The following is a 19,160-nucleotide window of genomic DNA, read 5'->3' on the forward strand; positions in this document are numbered from 1 at the left end:
AAATGGTTTACCTGTCCGATGGGCTCAAGCAGCCTGTACTGATTGAGCTGGACATATCCCGGTGCTTGAGCAAGGGAGACCCTGCGGGATTCCCTTGGAGCACGCCGCACCCGTGGCGACCCCCCCGCCCCGCATTCTGCACTTTTGGCCGCGTGAGACCGGAGCAGGTTCTGGCGGTCGCCGCTCGCTGGGAATGTCGATAGTCTGTGGACAAGAGAAAATTATATGAGGAATATTGAGGAATATATAGTTTTCAAGTGTAAGCTTACTTTAAGACTGACGGGCTACTGACTGGCTAGTTTTAAAACAATGCTTAACCTTCGACGCCGTGTCAAACACAAAAGCTGTCACGCTGACGCCACGTCACCGAAGTGTCAAAACTGAAATTGAACTTTATGCATATGCACGTAGGTCTATGTTGCTCTGTGGTCTGTGACCGATTAATCGGTCTTTGGCGTTGAACCTACGGTGCGGATATATCGGTCATTGGCGCCCAAAAGGTTAAATGATTATGGGTGAATCAACTTTTTCTTGTTACTCATTGCCGTATCTTGTATATTAAAGATTAATTTTTAGGCAGGCCTCGTAGACAACATGTCAATCGCAAACGCTACGTAGCGAACGAAACGTCACTATCACACTAATATGGAAGAGTGGTAGAGAGACACAAAGCGATTCCATGGCGAAGCGCAAGCGATTGTCACCTTGGCTAGGCCGCCAGGTCTTACTTTTTTACCCATATCGATAAGGTCAAATGATTCAAACCTATCTTATTCAGTTTAGACACAATTTTCAATGTAGCTTGACTTATAACACGTACATCGTCAAACAATTCACGTGCTAAAAAAGTTAGTCCTACGAAAGGCCTAAATCCTAAAAGAATCTTATCGGATAAACCCTGTAATAAAACTTTTATCCCTCGCCCTGAATTCCTGAAGTTAGCAAATTTGTACGGTCTTTATCTACGACCTGTCTGCGGATACGTAAAACAAGCCAATTCGAACGTACACTGACATCAGAATGATATTTGAGTCATATGTCATTACATATGATTCCGCGCCCCAATACATGTAAAATATTTTATAGCTGACTGTACTTTTCGTACATCGAGACAATTCTAAACATAGGTGACATTGTTTTATCACAGAGTTCCTATGGCCACCTCCTGTCTTCATCGTCGGATCAGCTCGATGATACCATAATATTAGATAGAGATTTGTTAGCTGTACGTCCAATACGCAGTTCGTCCAAATGAACGAACTGCGTATTGGACGTACAGCTAACAAATCTAATTCTAAGTCAATGAGAATGCTCAATGTTACACCGTAAAATGCACACTTTCAGACTAATGTACGACTATATTTATTAATGTGATTATGTGAACTTATAGCCATACAACGCTTATAAAAGTTTTGTTCCCAATAATTCACAAAATCCCTGCCAAGGCTGGTTAAATCAATACGTAGTATCATTGAGTCCACCTCGCTCGGGTATACCTATGTACAATGTTCACCTTACCTAGGAATCGCCTCAGCCACTATTATATACACACAGGCACAAAATTATATACACACAGACAGAAAAAAAAATCGACCTCTGTATATCTTTGTAGTTATGTTAGCTTTTCTATTGGAACGATTTACGGTGTTAAGCTTCGTAGCAGCGTAGCAGCTACGTCGTAGGCTTCTCGTAGCACTACCTTATATAGCTTCTGACGTTCACTATTTTCTGACCCAACACGCATAACAGCCTTTGCGGACAGTTCAAAATTACATTTTGACATCAGAGTGATGTCTGACTGTTATCATTCCCGTACGTCTCGATAAATTTTACGAATAAGTATGTAATGCACGTCCGAATGGTAACAAAATTACATCATTTATATGATAAAATGTACGATTCAATTGGCCTGATTAGGAGTTTTTTTTATAAATCATTTAAGTTAGGAGTGGGTAAACTTGTTTAATGCTTGAGCCATGGGCCAAAAAAAGGTACAAGGGCCAGATTTAGCCTTATTACTCGTACAGTAAATCGAAAATACCATCTAACTCGAATGGAAAAAACTTTATACAAGGTTTCGGTTTCAAAACAACAAAACAAAAGGCGAAAACTTCGTTAAACCGAATCCGGAGCAGCCGTTCGTTTCAAATGGCTCCGATTTGTTTCAATTGTTGGAACATTCCGATCGTGACCGGGGTGTCTATTTTTTGATACGGATATGAACATGGGCACAGAATAAATAATAGTACTACGTAAGTACAGAAGACTCACTCTCTAACAAAACGCGTCTGTTACGATCAGCACAGATATGGCCGCTAGGTGGCGACAGCGCCACGCGCGGCTTATGGCTTTCCCCAAAATTGGGACCGAACGGATGTACTTTTAGCTACCTGTAGCAAAGCGACGTAACCGCGGAGTGCCTGACGTGGGTCTATAAACGATTAAAATGTGTCGTAAAAACCAGTTACGTAAAATCAGGTATCTATAATCCTTAACTACAACTATGGTGCAGACTGGAACTTTTGGACCATAGTTGTATGTTGCGGACTAAAGTTACCTCATTTACGGCACTTACCTTTTTATGACACGCATTTTTATTTATGACAGGCCCTCGTCTAATTTGCATGTTTATCAAGGTCTTCTCGAGACCCTTCTATTAACAACCTAAACGCACACATTTTTAGGGTTCCGTACCCAAAGGGTAAAAACGGGACCCTATTACTAAGACTCCGCTGTCCGTCCGTCCGTCCGTCTGTCACCAGGCTGTATCTCACGAACCGTGATAGCTAGACAGTTGAAATTTTCACAGATGATGTATTTCTGTTGCCGCTATAACAACAAATACTAAAAACAGAATAAAATAAAGATTTTAGTGGGGCTCCCATACAACAAACGTGATTTTTGACCGAAGTTAAGCAACGTCGGGCGGGGTCAGTACTTGGATGGGTGACCGTTTTTTGCTTGTTTAGGGTTCCGTAGCCAAATGGCAAAAAACGGAACCCTTATAGATTCGTCATGTCTGTCTGTCTGTCTGTCTGTCTGTCCGTCTGTCCGTCCGTATGTCACAGTCACTTTTCTCCGAAACTATAAGAACTATACTGTTGAAACTTGGTCAGTAGATGTATTCTGTGAACCGCATTAAGATTTTCACACAAAAATAGAAAAAAAAAACAATAAATTTTTGGGGTTCCCCATACTTAGAACTGAAACTCAAAAAAATTTTTTCATCAAACCCATACGTGTGGGGTATCTATGGATAGGTCTTCAAATGATATTGAGGTTTCTAATATCATTTTTAGGGTTCCGTAGCCAAATGGCAAAAAACGGAACCCTTATAGATTCGTCATGTCTGTCTGTCTGTCTGTCCGTCTGTCCGTCTGTCCGTCTGTCTGTCCGTCCGTATGTCACAGCCACTTTTCTCCGAAACTATAAGAACTATACTGTTGAAACTTGGTAAGTAGATGTATTCTGTGAACCGCATTAAGATTTTCACACAAAAATAGAAAAAAACAATAAATTTTTGGGGTTCCCCATACTTCGAACTGAAACTCAAAAATTTTTTTTTCATCAAACCCATACGTGTGGGGTATCTATGGATAGGTCTTCAAAAATGATATTGAGGTTCCTAATATCATTTTTTTCTAAACTGAATAGTTTGCGCGAGAGACACTTCCAAAGTGGTAAAATGTGTGTCCCCCCCCCTGTAACTTCTAAAATAAGAGAATGATAAAACTAAAAAAAATATATGATGTACATTACCATGTAAACTTCCACCGAAAATTGGTTTGAACGAGATCTAGCAAGTAGTTTTTTTTTAATACGTCATAAATCGCCTAAATACGGAACCCTTCATGGGCGAGTCCGACTCGCACTTGGCCGCTTTTTTTCTAAACTGAATAGTTTGCGCGAGAGACACTTCCAAAGTGGTAAAATGTGTGTCCCCCCCCCTGTAACTTCTAAAATAAGAGAATGATAAAACTAAAAAAAATATATGATGTACATTACCATGTAAACTTCCACAGAAAATTGGTTTGAACGAGATCTAGTAAGTAGTTTTTTTTTATACGTCATAAATCGCCTAAATACGGAACCCTTCATGGGCGAGTCCGACTCGCACTTGGCCGCTTTTTTATTTCTAAACTGAATAGTTTGCGCGAGAGACACTTCCAAAGTGGTAAAATGTGTGTGTCCCCCCCTGTAACTTCTAAAATAACAGAATGATAAAACTAAAAAAAATATATGATGTACATTACCATGTAAACTTCCACCAAAAATTGGTTTGAACGAGATCTAGTAAGTAGTTTTTTTTTTAATTCGTCATAAATCGCCTAAATACGGAACCCTTCATGGGCGAGTCCGACTCGCACTTGGCCGCTTTTTTTTGCTTGTTTTGCTCTATTTTTTGTTGATGGTGTGGAACCCTCCGTGCGCGAGTCCGACTCGCACTTGGCCGGTTTTTTTGGTTTTGCGAACCGATACCAATAATATTCAAAAGTTTTCCCTTTATCCAAAAACTTAGAAATATTAACGTGTGTGCACATTGATTTTTACTGTTTGTGAAGTGAAAACTTCTTTAACGGCGCTGGGCACTTTTTGTGGTGGGGAAAAAATTATAAACTCGAGACTGTAAGGCGATCACGTGACCGTAAGGGGCGTAAGGCGATCACGTGACCGTAAGCCCCGTAAGGTGGCCACTCATAATTTAAATGGCATTTAAATCAATAAAGAAAAACTCAATGTTATTTGACATTTATGTTGCGGACTCCTTTTTAAGACTCTTTACCTATGTTCAAATAATTTGACGTTGTTATGGTGTGATCTTATTTGAGAATGATAATAATATATAATAAATAAATAGAATACCTCCACTATACGTATGTATCGTGTTACCGGGCGTCGGTAACATAGTGTTAACGCCTCGTCTTTGCTCGGGAATCTTCGGGAGCCGTCGCCGACGCAACGCATGGTGCGGGGCGCGGAGAAGCGGGGCCGGCAGCGGCCATTCTCTCAGCAATCTTGCGACGGACGGTCGTGCCCGTCCGCTTACCACTAGTGATATTCTACCACCTATGTATCACCAAAGTACTTAATTATACGTGCATGTATTGGACTACGAGTGTCATTTTAACTCACCTCATCCACGACCCCAAGATCTTCTCGTCCACCCCTACATGCGTGGACATGTGGCGACCGTGACATTTCTTCAAAATCAAACGGTCATGAGGCGACCGTTGGAGTTCGAGCGACTGTAATGGCGACTGCCGAGAAATAACGGACTGCACAAGAACAAAGAAACTGGAATTGCTGCCGTGGCGCTTTGGATTCTACAACACTACAAGTTGAATTAGACATCAAAAGTCAATGCCGATGTGAAGTAAGCCCGTTCCTTTTGTTCCCTAATTTTTAATAGACTTCTGTTTGCTATAAATTAGTGCTAGCCTACTTGCAAGCGTCAGGTTATGTATCTAGCTTTATGCGTACTAGACAATTTGCACTATTTTGAGCGCTAAGTTTTTTTTGCTTGGTTTCCATATAGATCAATGCATTTAAAATTGCAAATAGAAGTAGTTTCATTCGGTAATTAGCTCGATAATGCTTGCCGGTTTTTTTTATGCACCGTTATTTCAACCTTATCGCCTCGTCATAGGTAAATGATTTCTATATAAATCAATAAGTTGCTCGTCTATTAAGTTTTATGCAATAACAATACGCTAGTAGTTATTATTTTAAAGTACGACAAAGTAAGTTAATGTTTAAAAAGTGTACGTTGTAGGTACCGTTATAAATAAATACCTACCGCTAATTTTGTTCTATGCCACGCTTGCTACTTCTATTCTTTATTGTGCATATAGATTTAATACATTTTATTTGCTTCGACTCATTAAAGGTGCATTTTAGTTGTTTATTTGCATTTAATAGGTAATTACGACTAGGGTTCAAAGTTCATTGAGGTGAATTCCTATGGTTCAAAGTCCGTTGTGGTAAATTCCAGTGTACATCGCTGCGCGCTGTTACCGGGAGCCTGTTGCTACGCGGTTTCCGGGCTATTCGCGAGTACGAGCGCTGTGGAGACGGGTTCGCCGGACGCGGCCGGTGCTGCTGGCGGGCTCGGCGGCAGCTGTGCTGGACTAGACGGCTGGATCGTGTTACCGGTTTGATTGCACCATTTTATTTACCTAGCTCATTGTTTGTTGTTTAAAATGGGTGAGGAATTAATTAGAAAATTAAATAGAAGGCGCGGTGGGCTTAAAAGTCAGTTGACCGTTTTTAAAGACTTTGTAAAAACAGTACAAGGGTCTGAGCACACGTCATTATTAATAAAGGAGCTGAGTTTGCGATTAGATGGACTTCGTAAATTAATGGTTGATTATGACGCCGTGCAAGTTCAACTTGAAGATATTTCCCCTAATTTAGACGAACAAATAGCGGAACGAACTCAAACCGAAAGTCTTTTCTATTCGCAAATTGCATTAGCGCAAGATATAATTGATTCGTTTTCGGCAAAAAATAGTGTGGACAGTGGCTCAACTAAGTCGAGCTCTTGTCATGAAAAACATTCGTCAGTTCGTCTACCAGTAATCAATTTGCCGACGTTTGATGGAAATTACACGCGTTGGTTAGAGTTTAAAGATTTATTTGAGTCATTAATAAATAACAACGAGTCTATTGCGCCGATAAATAAATTCCACTATTTAAGGAATTCGTTACAAGGAAGTGCTAGTTTAGCAATAAGGTCAATTGATTTTTCTACCAGCGGATACGAGCTTGCGTGGAAAACATTGTGTGAAAGATACGATAATAAAAATATATTAATAAATAATCATTTGAGTGCGATCGTAAATATTAATCCTATACAAAAGGAGTCTTTTAAGGCATTAAGGTATTTAATTGATACTGTTTCGAAAAATTTAAGTTCATTGGATACGTTAGGTATTTCAACTCAGGGTTGGGACCCGTTGGTGATTTTTTTGGTCTCGGCGAAGTTAGATCCCAAAACAAATGGAAAGTGGGAAGAGTATAAAGGCAATTTTTCGTGCCTACCCTCAGGTGCTTTAAATAAAAATTCTTCTGAAGTACCCACTTTAGAGCATTTTAAAGAGTTTTTACGTAATCGTGCTAATGTATTAGAAACGATGTTTTGCAGTCGGTCAAATCAGTCAAATGAAAGTAAACCTGTTTATAAGGAAAATAAAAATACCAAGTCTTTTGTTTCTTCTGGCGAGGGACCACGAATTAAGCCGTGTTTGGTATGCGGCCAGAACCATCATGTTTACCAGTGCACCAAGTTTAAGACTATGAGTCTGGAGGACAGGCTTGTTGAGGTTTCAAAACATAAACTTTGTAAAAATTGTCTACGCGCGGGACATGATGGTTCTCAATGCACTTTGAAAGGTTCCTGTCGCAGTTGCAAGAAAAAACACAATTCTCTCTTGCATTGCGACAGCGTCAGTAGTAATAATAATAATGTTGCTCCTACCGACTCTGTAAAAAATATTAACACTTCTGTTCACATGTCGACTGACGCTGACGCATCGGGTCAGGTTATGTTGTGCACGGCTCAAGTCGAAGTATATTGTCCTAAGAATAACGCTACTTACGTCGCTCGTGCACTCTTAGACAATGGTAGTCAATCGTGTTTAATCTCAGAAAAATTTAAGCAAAAGTTAAAACTACCTACAAATAAAATTGAACCATTTGATATTACTGGGATCAATAAACAGAAAACGGAGATATTTGAACGTATCCAACTAAAAGTTAAGTCTCGCTTTAATTCTTACGAATTAGATGCTAATTTTTGGGTGGTCCCCGAAATCTCGGATGATGTGCCAAATGTGGCAATCGATATCGAAAAATTAGATTTGCCGCATGTTGAGCTAGCTGATCCGCTGTTCTATAAACCGGATCAGGTTGATATTTTGTTGTCAGGGGACAGATTTTTTAAAGTTCTTAAGCCAGATCAAATAGATCTAGGAGAAGGAAAACCTATGCTACAAGATACTAAGCTAGGATGGTTAGTAGTTGGTCGCACGGGCGGAAGCTACAACCAAATTAATAATGTTTATTGTCATTTAGCCACTACAAGGCGCCAGACGTCACTACAAGATGTCGATAATTCTCTAAAGCGTTTTTGGGAGGTGGAAGATTTGCCTTCCGATTGTAAGTCTTTGTCTATTGATGAAGAGTTTTGTGAAACTCATTATGTTGATAATACTAGTCGTTTACCTGATGGTCGATTCTCTGTACAGATGCCATTTAAGGAAAAACCCGAGGAAACTCTCGGAAACTCATATCCTATAGCTATGAGACGTTTTCTTAACTTGGAAAAGAAGTTAGATAAAAATCCCAACGTTAAAGAACAGTATCGTGATTTTTTGCAGGAGTATGCTGATTTAGGACACATGACTGAAGTTAAACGGCCAAGTTTCGGGTGTTACTTGCCCCACCACTGTGTTATTCGTGAGCAAAAGGAAACTACTAAGCTTAGAGTCGTTTATGATGCGTCAGCTTCTACGAGCTCAGGCAAGTCTCTGAATGACATTCAGGCAGTAGGTCCAGTTGTGCAAAGTGACCTACTTTCAATTCTGTTGCGTTTCCGTACTAATAGGTTCGTTCTAACAGCTGACATCGAAAAGATGTATAGGCAGGTCTCTCTTAGCGAACAACAGCGCCATCTTCAACTCATTCTGTGGAGAGACCAGGCTGATCAGCCTGTCAAGATTTTTCAGCTCAACACTGTTACGTATGGAATGGCTTCGGCACCTTTCATCACAACAAGGTGCCTCAAGCAGTTAGCTCTCGAATGTCAAGATGAAGTGACTTCTAATGTCATTAAAAATGATTTTTACATTGATGATCTTAACACAGGGTCGTCAACAGTAGAAGAGTTAAAGTATATATATGAAAATGTTGTCAAAGTTCTAAATTCTGCATGCTTTCCCCTGCGCAAATTTCGCACGAATTGTCCTCAAATTTTAGAAGACCAGTCAGGGTCTACGAATTGCCTTGACTTTAATAATGATGCTTCAGTTTTAGGCCTAAAATGGTCCCCTCAGGCGGATACCTTGCATTTTCCGATAGACTTTGCACCGCCTAATAAAATAACAAAGCGAACCATCATATCTACAACATGCAAATTGTTTGACCCATTGGGGCTTCTATGTTGCTGTATAGTAAAACCTAAATTCTTCTGCAGAATTTGTGGTCTGCCAAATTGGACTGGGATACTCCAGTACCTTTGGATTTTGAAAAAAGATGGTTAAAGTTTGTCAACAATTTGGATCATTTGACAAATATCAATTTAAATAGACATGTTCTATGTGATTTACCTAATACTGAGCGCACAGAGATTCATTGTTTTGTTGATGCGTCCCAAGAGGCGTACGGAGCATGTGTGTATTTGCGGTCGGTTGACAGCAATGATCATGTGACAGTTCGATTGCTTTGCGCAAAGGCCAGAGTGGCCCCAATTAAAGTTTTAAGTATCCCACGGCTTGAACTGTGCGCCAGTTTATTGGGCGCTCAATTGTGCACGAAAGTAGCTCAGTCTATAAAAACTAAAATTGTCAAACATGTAATGTGGACCGACAGTATGGTCGTTCTCGGTTGGCTTAAATCGCAGTCTAAAACTCTGCAAGCTTTCGTACGCAATCGAGTAAATAAAATTAATGAGTTGACTCAAGGTCACGAGTGGAAACACGTACCTACGGATTTTAATCCGGCAGATCTAGCGTCGCGGGGCGTTGATCCGCAGCATCTGCCGTCTTTGTCTTTCTGGTGGGAAGGTCCTTCGTTCCTGAAGAAGGATTTTACGGAGTGGCCCTCACAGCCTCAAACGCCTTCAGACTTACCTGAGGTCAAGGTGTTACTAACTGTTAAAGACGAAACCTTAAGCTCTGGTGATCCCGTCGTAACATTCGATCGACATTCTAGTTACGTACGTCTGAAAAGGATGTATGCTTACGTCTTCCGGTTTATACATAATTGTAGAAAATCAAATGCCAAACTTAAGGGACCTTTAACAGTTCAGGAGCTTAAGGACTCGTTGGCGTTTTTAGTTAAAAAATGTCAAGCGCAGTCGTTTCAAAAAGACATCCAAAATTTAAGCCAAGGTAAACCACTTCATAGCCGAAGTAGACTTTTGTCTCTCAACCCTTTCGTAGATCCCAGTGGTGTTTTACGTGTAGGAGGGAGAATAAGTAATTCCAACTATCATTTTAATAAAAAACACCCAATTTTGTTAGATGCTAAGCATCACTTTACAAAGCTTATTATGAGATACGAGCACTTACGTTTGTATCACGCAGGTGCTCAGTTGATTTTATCGTCACTACGCGAAGAGTTCTGGCCAGTGGGTGGTAGGAATTTAGCTCGGAGTATATCTCAAAGGTGTGTTGACTGTGTTAGGCAAAGAGGAAAAACAGTTCAGCCTATAATGGGTGATCTACCGAGCGTAAGAGTAGAAACAAGTTCCGCTTTCCAATCTACTGGGATTGACTTCGCCGGTCCTTTCATGATAGCTAATAAGAAGGGACGCGGCAGTCGTAATACTAAAGCCTACCTATGTGTCTTTGTGTGCCTCGCCTCTAAGGCGATCCACCTCGAGGTGGTTAGCGATTTATCCACTGAAGCTTTCATACTGTGTCTACGCAGGTTCGTATCGCGTCGTGGCAGGCCCGAGGTAATTTACTGTGATAACGGGAAAAACTTTGTAGGCGCGCACAATGAGCTAGGTAGAGTTTTACGGTCCAGCCGTCATCCAGTTTCGGATTACGCAGCTAACGAATCGATTAACTTTAAATTTATTCCCGCGTACGCGCCTACCTTTGGCGGAATATGGGAGGCTGGCGTCCGAGCAGCCAAATTTCATTTAAAACGCATTGCTGGTAACGCAAACCTGACGTTTGAGGAGCTTACTACTTTTTTTGTGCAAACGGAGGCTATTCTAAATTCTCGTCCTATCACTCCTCTTTCATCAGACCCCAACGACATGTGTCCCCTTACCCCAGGGCATTTTTTGATTACTCGGCCACTGACTTCATCTGTGCCATCTCTACCCGTCACGGGCACTCCAGCTACGAGATACAAGCGCATCGAGCTTCTTCGGCAGCAGTTTTGGGAAAGATGGCGTCGCGAATTTATGGCTGAGCTTCAACAGCGCGTAAAATGGAAAACCAATCAAAGAGGAATCCAGATCGGAGATCTCGTTCTACTTAAAGAAGACAATCTGATGCCGTTACAATGGCGCATGGGGCGCGTCATTCATCTTTACAATGGCCCTGACGGTGTTTGTCGGGTCGCCGATATATTGACGGAGAAAGGTCCAATCAAAAGGGCCGTAAACAAGATGTGTCTTCTGCCAACTGATCCTGAACCCGATGACGAGGACAATAAGTCAAAGGATGATCAGACCGATCCCTAAAAATCAGTCTTCAGCATCTGATCCCTTGAAAGCAGTATGCTTTCAACGCCGCGGAGGATGTTAACGCCTCGTCTTTGCTCGGGAATCTTCGGGAGCCGTCGCCGACGCAACGCATGGTGCGGGGCGCGGAGAAGCGGGGCCGGCAGCGGCCATTCTCTCAGCAATCTTGCGACGGACGGTCGTGCCCGTCCGCTTACCACTAGTGATATTCTACCACCTATGTATCACCAAAGTACTTAATTATACGTGCATGTATTGGACTACGAGTGTCATTTTAACTCACCTCATCCACGACCCCAAGATCTTCTCGTCCACCCCTACATGCGTGGACACATAGTGAGGTGAGTTTTCACTTCTATCGGCACTCCCGGAGTGCAACCGTTGTTGTTTTAACAACCCATGTTGCATGTTACAAATTTAATTTAAATACAGCTTATAATTTGTGAGCAAAATGGCTATAACTCTTTTGCCATTTTGGCTCATAGGCTAAAAAGCGGCCAAGTGCGAGTCGGACTCGCCCATGAAGGGTTCCGTATTTAGGCGATTTATGACGTATAAAAAAAAACTACTTACTAGATCTCGTTCAAACCAATTTTCGGTGGAAGTTTACATGGTAATGTACATCATATATTTTTTTTAGTTTTATCATTCTCTTATTTTAGAAGTTACAGGGGGGGGGGACACACATTTTACCACTTTGGAAGTGTCTCTCGCGCAAACTATTCAGTTTAGAAAAAAAATGATATTAGAAACCTCAATATCATTTTTGAAGACCTATCCATAGATACCCCACACGTATGGGTTTGATGAAAAAAAAATTTTTGAGTTTCAGTTCGAAGTATGGGGAACCCCAAAAATTTATTGTTTTTTTTCTATTTTTGTGTGAAAATCTTAATGCGGTTCACAGAATACATCTACTTACCAAGTTTCAACAGTATAGTTCTTATAGTTTCGGAGAAAAGTGGCTGTGACATACGGACGGACAGACGGACAGACAGACAGACATGACGAATCTATAAGGGTTCCGTTTTTTGCCATTTGGCTACGGAACCCTAAAAAGTGTCATATAAACGAAATTGTAAAATAACAATCATTATTTATATTACTTTGGAGCATGGCAAATGGCCCTCGATGGATTAATCCAAGGCTAACACAAAATGAAGGGTAAAACGGAAACTAAGCTTAATGTCATTTACGGACGGTTTTCGCGATGTCACGTTTTTTGTGTTGGCCTGTCTGTCCGTGGCACGAAGGCAATTAATTCACCAAAGAAATAAACGCAAAAAAGCTGGAAGAAATACGAAAACACCGTTGAGACTGGAATCGATTCATGTTTGTGCTAAAAACATTAGTCATAGTCATAGGTCATTTAAATTTTGGGCATACACTGAACATACCATATTGTATTTGTTAAGTTATTTAGTTTTACTCATTCTTAGGTTTATTTTAGTTTATAATGTTTAATTAATTATTTTAGAAGTTACAGGGGGGGGGGGGACACACATTTTACCACTTTGGAAGTGTCTCTCGCGCAAACTATTCAGTTTAGAAAAATGATATTAGAAACCTCAATATCATTTTTGAAGACCTATCCATAGATACCCCACACGTATGGGTTTGATGAAAAAAAAATTTTTGAGTTTCAGTTCGAAGTATGGGGAACCCCAAAAATTTATTGTTTTTTTTCTATTTTTGTGTGAAAATCTTAATGCGGTTCACAGAATACATCTACTTACCAAGTTTCAACAGTATAGTTCTTATAGTTTCGGAGAAAAGTGGCTGTGACATACGGACGGACAGACGGACAGACGGACAGACAGACAGACAGACAGACATGACGAATCTATAAGGGTTCCGTTTTTTGCCATTTGGCTACGGAACCCTAAAAAGGGGCATCTCTAAACGGCCACTTCATTATGTAAATTTACCAGTTGCCTACCAGACAATATATTATTTACAGCGGAACCTAGTTCATTATTCGCATTATTTATTCACAGTTCGATTAGATCACGGTACCCTTTTTAACGAAACCTCTTAGTTATTTACTAAGGTATGGGATTAAACAGTTATTAAGTTAGAAACTAAGTCAATTATGGAGATCGTACCGGGTTTTGTTTTCAAACAAACGCAAAATATAAATATATAATTGAAGGTTAAATTTAGAAGGTGACTGTATATACTTAAGTAGCAGCGTTGGAATCGGCAGTGACCCATCATTTGATAATTTTGCCGAAAACGACTGTAGTTTTTTGCCTTTTATATTTATTTAATAAATGTTTATTGATCAAAATAATGCGTGAAAATCGCAAAGATAAACAGATTTGAGGCTACGAAAATCATAGTCTTTTTCGTACCAAAAGATGTATGGAGTGAGCACTATTCTTACTATATTTCTCTATGGGTAGGCCTACATTTAATTAGGAAAGTACCTAGGTAACCTGTTATTATTTCCAAACAAATGCTCAACCTCGTACAACATTAAGTTGTTAAGTACCGTTGTCGGACCTCGAATTACCGTTTTATGTCGGAATATTAAATGGGAAATTAAGTAAATGAAAATGTAAGTATAATGGACGACAACCCATTTAGGACCTAACTACGCTGGTGCGTTTTAGGTATTAAAAGATTATTAGTATTCTTTGGGCTTTCATTTACTTCGTAGAACAACCAACAACCACCCTATGTATATTAGGCAGTAAGCATCCCGAATAAAATAAAATAAAACAGTCGCCATCAGATATATCGGAGCGGCCAAGGTGCTCACAAATATCTGAAGATAACACGCCTCTCTAAGGTCACGACGTTAGAATGGCTATTCAGATATTTTAGAACACCTCGGCTGCTCCGATATTACTGATGGCGATGTACTATTATTTCTGACTAACTTCTTCCCGCGGCTTCGTTTGCGTGATATTGATGATGATTGATAAAAACTATCCTATGTCCTTCTTCGGGCCAGGCGTGGATCACTCCGCGACTTCGTAGCGTCGCTACAAGTACCAACAAGTAGGTACATGCGGCCCACACCAATTTTGGTATCTAGCCTAATTGCCAGGCACCGCTACGGAACGGACGCTTGCTCGCGCTTGCGCCACCTAGCGGTCATATCTGTCGTAACACTCGTAACAGACGCGTTTTGTTAGAGTGAATCTACTGTAATACTATTAAGTACTATTATTCTGTGCTCGGGCCTTAAATATTTCCATACCAAGCGCCGGGGAAGGACCTAGGATAGTTTCTGTCGTTTATCATCATATTGCAACCCAGGCAAAGTTGAGGGCGTAAGCTAGTATTAATAAATGTTTATTCACCACACCAGCTCGTGAAGGCTCTATTGATTGTTCAAATAATGATAAGAAAATTGCATTATATTCACAAGAGCGGCAAAGTAAATTCATGCAAATTTTGAATTGTTTTCTTATGTTGGATCGTAAAATTGACTTTTAAATGATGATTTTGAATGATAAATATTTGATTTGGTTTGATGTTTTACATTTAGTGGCGAAACATTTTGTGTTTTACTCGGTGTTAAAATTTGTTTAACCCTCGTGCCTTGAGACACTCTCAACTTTCTAGGTACGCTTATGGTTTAATTTTGGAATCTTTCGCTTGCTCGGGTATCAATATTAGCACAAGCGGTTAAACAACTACTTTGATCCCTTTGCAAAACAAATAACAGAACAAATAACAGGTGCACACAAAGTATAAACTTTAAAATGAAGAAAAAAGAACTAGTAAGCATGCAGTATTCAGGCTATTCAGCCGCGCCTGAGTTGACTGCAGAGAATTGTATTGCTCAGACTTCCGTCGCTACATTGTGTTGTTCCTATTTAAACTGCTTTAAATTTTAAAAGTCTTTCAAAAGCTTTTACAAGTTGTATTGCACTTCTTTAATTTCTCTTATTGACCGAGAGAGTGCGAGGAAGAGCGGTACCTCCTGGCACAGGCTTTAAAGCTTAAAAGGAGGTTCCAAATGTTCCAATCACTAACTTTAATATGATTATTGTGTTGTATTTAATGTGTGAGCGAAGCGTCTATTTACGTTTCAACATAGCTAATAGTTATTTGTTTTCCGAGTTGTTGTTCAACGAAACATCCCAAAATTGAATCAGGAGCGTAGTGAGGAATCTTGAGCGCTGCGAGAGTTTCAAGGCACAGAAGGAAAAAGCAACTGAAACGGTAAACTTTTCAGGATTTTCGTAAGGTTATCCTATACAATACCTAGGTTAGGTTAGAATCCTGAAAAGTGACGCGTTTCGGAACCAAATAAATTATGACTAACGAAATTGCGAGCAAACAATACATTATGACTTAAATGTTTTTGGGAAATAATAGAGATCCATGTCTTTAGATTATCTCATTCAATTGGAGTGAAAACAATCTGGCTATTATTGTTTAATGATGAATGATTAGATAAATCTGTTATGCCTATACGTACATAAAGTACAATGAACATAATATTGGGACCGTGCACGATGGCAGCGCCGCCTAGCGTTCGCAACGTGGTCGGCGCTGTCAAATAACGAGCGCAACAAAATAAAGATTATTCCTTAAAAATATTTACTATAATGTACTTAACAATGTGCGGAATCTATTCCTATTTCATGTTAAATACACTTGGTTTTTGCTTTAGTGAAAACAGTAAGAATTATCTGTGTATTTTATATTATTCGGTCAATTTTCTTCGTTGTTGTTTCGTTACAAATTCAATGAAAAAATGTATGTTTCGCTATGTTTTGATGACTTACTTAGTGATCCTCATCCTGGGGATACGTACGATGCTTGCAATTATAAAAACTTTGACCTTTTTCACAGGTTTTAATCAACATATTTTGTGTTAAAAATTTATGTTCTCCCGCTTTAGGCACAATGTCTGTTGTGACACTTGTGACAGACTACAGATAACCCTACGTGCCAAAAGTGTGCTTTTGACGGACTTTCAATAACTAATATTACATTCACTTAATGTTGGTACACTGTATTAGCCATACTATTTTATTAACGTACAATAAAAACTCTGTGTTGACATAGACTAGATAAAATGTTTAGCCATTACGTTGTTAAGCCTGGAATAGTACTATATGATATAAAAGGCTAATATCTAGCTCGGCGTTGAAAATATATAAAATTTAATATTACTGTTTCGTCCAGTATTATTGCAGTTTACCACACAATAGCTATCGTGACTCATTTTAATCGTAAGTGTGATTATAAAGCTAAAATAACTTATGGTGACATTGCTTTTGTGGACCTAAGGGAGGAACTGCTTGACAAGCTAGAGCGCTTGCAAAATGTCTGCATTAGATATATATTCGGGTTACGTAAGTACGATCGCGTGTCTGCCTTCCGCTCGCAGCTTGGCTGGCTTCCGATACGTCGTCGTAGGGATGTGCATGTTCTGTCATTACTCTTTAACGTGTTATTTAATCCCGCATCCCCTACGTATCTATCAGAGAGATTTAGTTTTCTGGCTACTGTTAGCGGTCACCGTCTGCGATCTAGTGAAAATCTGACTTTAGCCATTCCGCCGAAAAAGTCGCGTGCGTACTGTAAGTCTTTCACGGCCTACTCAGTTAAGCTGTGGAACGATCTACCAGTGGACGTAAGGAAATCGCAATCTGTTGCCTCACTCAAGGAGAAGTTGAAAAAGTTGTGGTTATTAGACTCCTGATGTAGTTAGAACTGAATACTTTGTATATATATATATTTATATATTATTTATATATAGATTATATGTTTATGTAGTTAGTAAACAGCGGTATGTTTATGTATACGTATATGTATATGTGTATATAGGTTATATATGTATAAGTATGTTTATAGTTTATGCGTATTTATGAGTAGGTAGTACTGGTTTTCTCTTTATTTATTGCTCCCGTCTTCCTTTATGTGTATCCAAAATTCTTATATTGCTATTTGTCCATATTAAATTGTCTTTCACCTGTTAGTGTTTGATCCTTTCGCATTTTCTCAAAGGTTAGCTGGAAGAGATCCCTTTTAGGGATAAGTTCGCCTTTGTACATAACATTCTTATTTTTGTTTTGTTTTTGTCCGTTTTATGTAAACCTGTTTATGTGCAATAAAGTGACATACATACATACATAACTGAGAAGTATGGGAATTGACAGAGACAAAGTACCCAAACTTGTCAGTATTGGCCACATCAAGCGCTGCGATCGTTTCGGCTTCCCCTACCAGGTGCTTTGCACGGAGCGAATAATGTTATTTCCTTAAAACGCCGACGAATGGCTGTTTAATTTCTTATAGGTATAAGATAAATAAACGATATATTTTGCAATACAGCGCTTCCAGCGCGTCTACGCCTGCTTTGAGAAATGCAACAGAAAGAACTTTGTAAGACGTTGTGATCGTTACTACTGTTACTAGTAGGTACTTCAGAACTTGAGGATAAACAAGGAAGTCCGACAAAACTTGCACTTTTAAGTAATAGAGTTTTTAGAACTTTGTGCGGTGCCTTGAGATCTAGGGCACATAAAAGTTGTTATAATATTGTGTTCCGTCTCATAAAAAAACAAAATGTTATCTGAATATTTTCGTCAGTATCCTAAAGATATCTTATTTTTTTGCTTTACCATGTTTGATTGCTATTTTTATACTTATAATAAAAAAAAACAGATAACGATCAATTAAAATTATATAAGTACCCTATAATAAAATATTATTATTTTAATATTAATAGTACCCTATAATAAAATATTATTATTTTATTATAGGGTACTATTAATATTGAGAATAGCAAAACATGAAATCTGAGTTTATAAATAACTAATAAGCACGATTTAGGATAGATAATTTTGTCAAGAATATATTTATTATTAACGACTGTCGTTATGTGTTTAATAATTTATAATTTAATTTGTACGTATTTATATGACTGAAATAAATGTTTTGTAATTACCTAATTAAGATTACAAATAAAATGAAAAATTAAAAATGTATATTTAATTTAAAGCATTTTATTAGAGGTTTACAATTGCTTTATGTACATATTTAACATTATAATAACGCAAATAGGTATATCAAAGAAAAAGAAAAAAAAACAATTACAACGCTTATAAAATTCACGGAGATAACATTCTATTCAAAAATCTACTTATTTCACAAACCGTGACACTCAAAGAAACACTAAACTTAGATATTAAATTCAAATTATAAATTTTATTTTACTATTGTATTATCTTTCAAAGAGAAATTATATTTTCCAACTCAATCCACTTGTGTAGTAAGCCGCAAAGTATAATAAAAACATGACCTCGTTTCAATAATTAAAACAACATTCACAAACCCATATCTAAATTAAAATAACAAAAAGAATATAAACTCTATTCACTATTAAACAAAGTCGTATTAAAATGGAAGGATCTTTTAACATACGACTTTTCTAAACTTATCTGCACGGCTCGCCTTTGCAAACTCAAAGCTTAATCTCTGGTGTTAAATTTTTAATTCATTTTCAATTATGCCTCTGGTATGCTGTCAGTCCAGTTCGGACTTTATGCTATGGGGAGAAGGTTGCAAGTCGGGTGGCTAGTTTAATTATTTTGTGGGTGTGTGTGTCGCAAAAAACGTTGTAGAAACAGTAGTCGTGTTTTAAAAGTTTACAAATAAAAATACAACAACAAAAACCGTCCGTTTTAAGTTATAGGTAAGTAAAAAAATAGAGCTAAATTTTACTACATACACTGTAGGCGAAAACTGTAATCCGTCCGTGCCAATATAA

The 19,160-nt window shown here is 38.7% G+C and overlaps 1 protein-coding gene across 2 annotated transcripts in view; it reads right to left on the reverse strand.

The window, feature by feature from the left end:
* LOC134657232 (calcium/calmodulin-dependent protein kinase kinase 2) overlaps positions 1 to 19,160 on the reverse strand; it is a 232,439-nt gene that overhangs the window by 24,255 nt on the left and 189,024 nt on the right. For both annotated transcript variants that reach the window (XM_063512801.1, XM_063512802.1), the window contains one exon: positions 12 to 204. In XM_063512801.1, the coding sequence (XP_063368871.1) occupies positions 12 to 204 (193 nt within the window). The remainder of the gene's footprint in view (positions 1 to 11; positions 205 to 19,160) is intronic.

The sequence above is a fragment of the Cydia amplana genome, chromosome 19 (assembly GCF_948474715.1).
Source record: "Cydia amplana chromosome 19, ilCydAmpl1.1, whole genome shotgun sequence".
Classification (NCBI taxonomy): Eukaryota; Metazoa; Arthropoda; class Insecta; order Lepidoptera; family Tortricidae; genus Cydia; species Cydia amplana.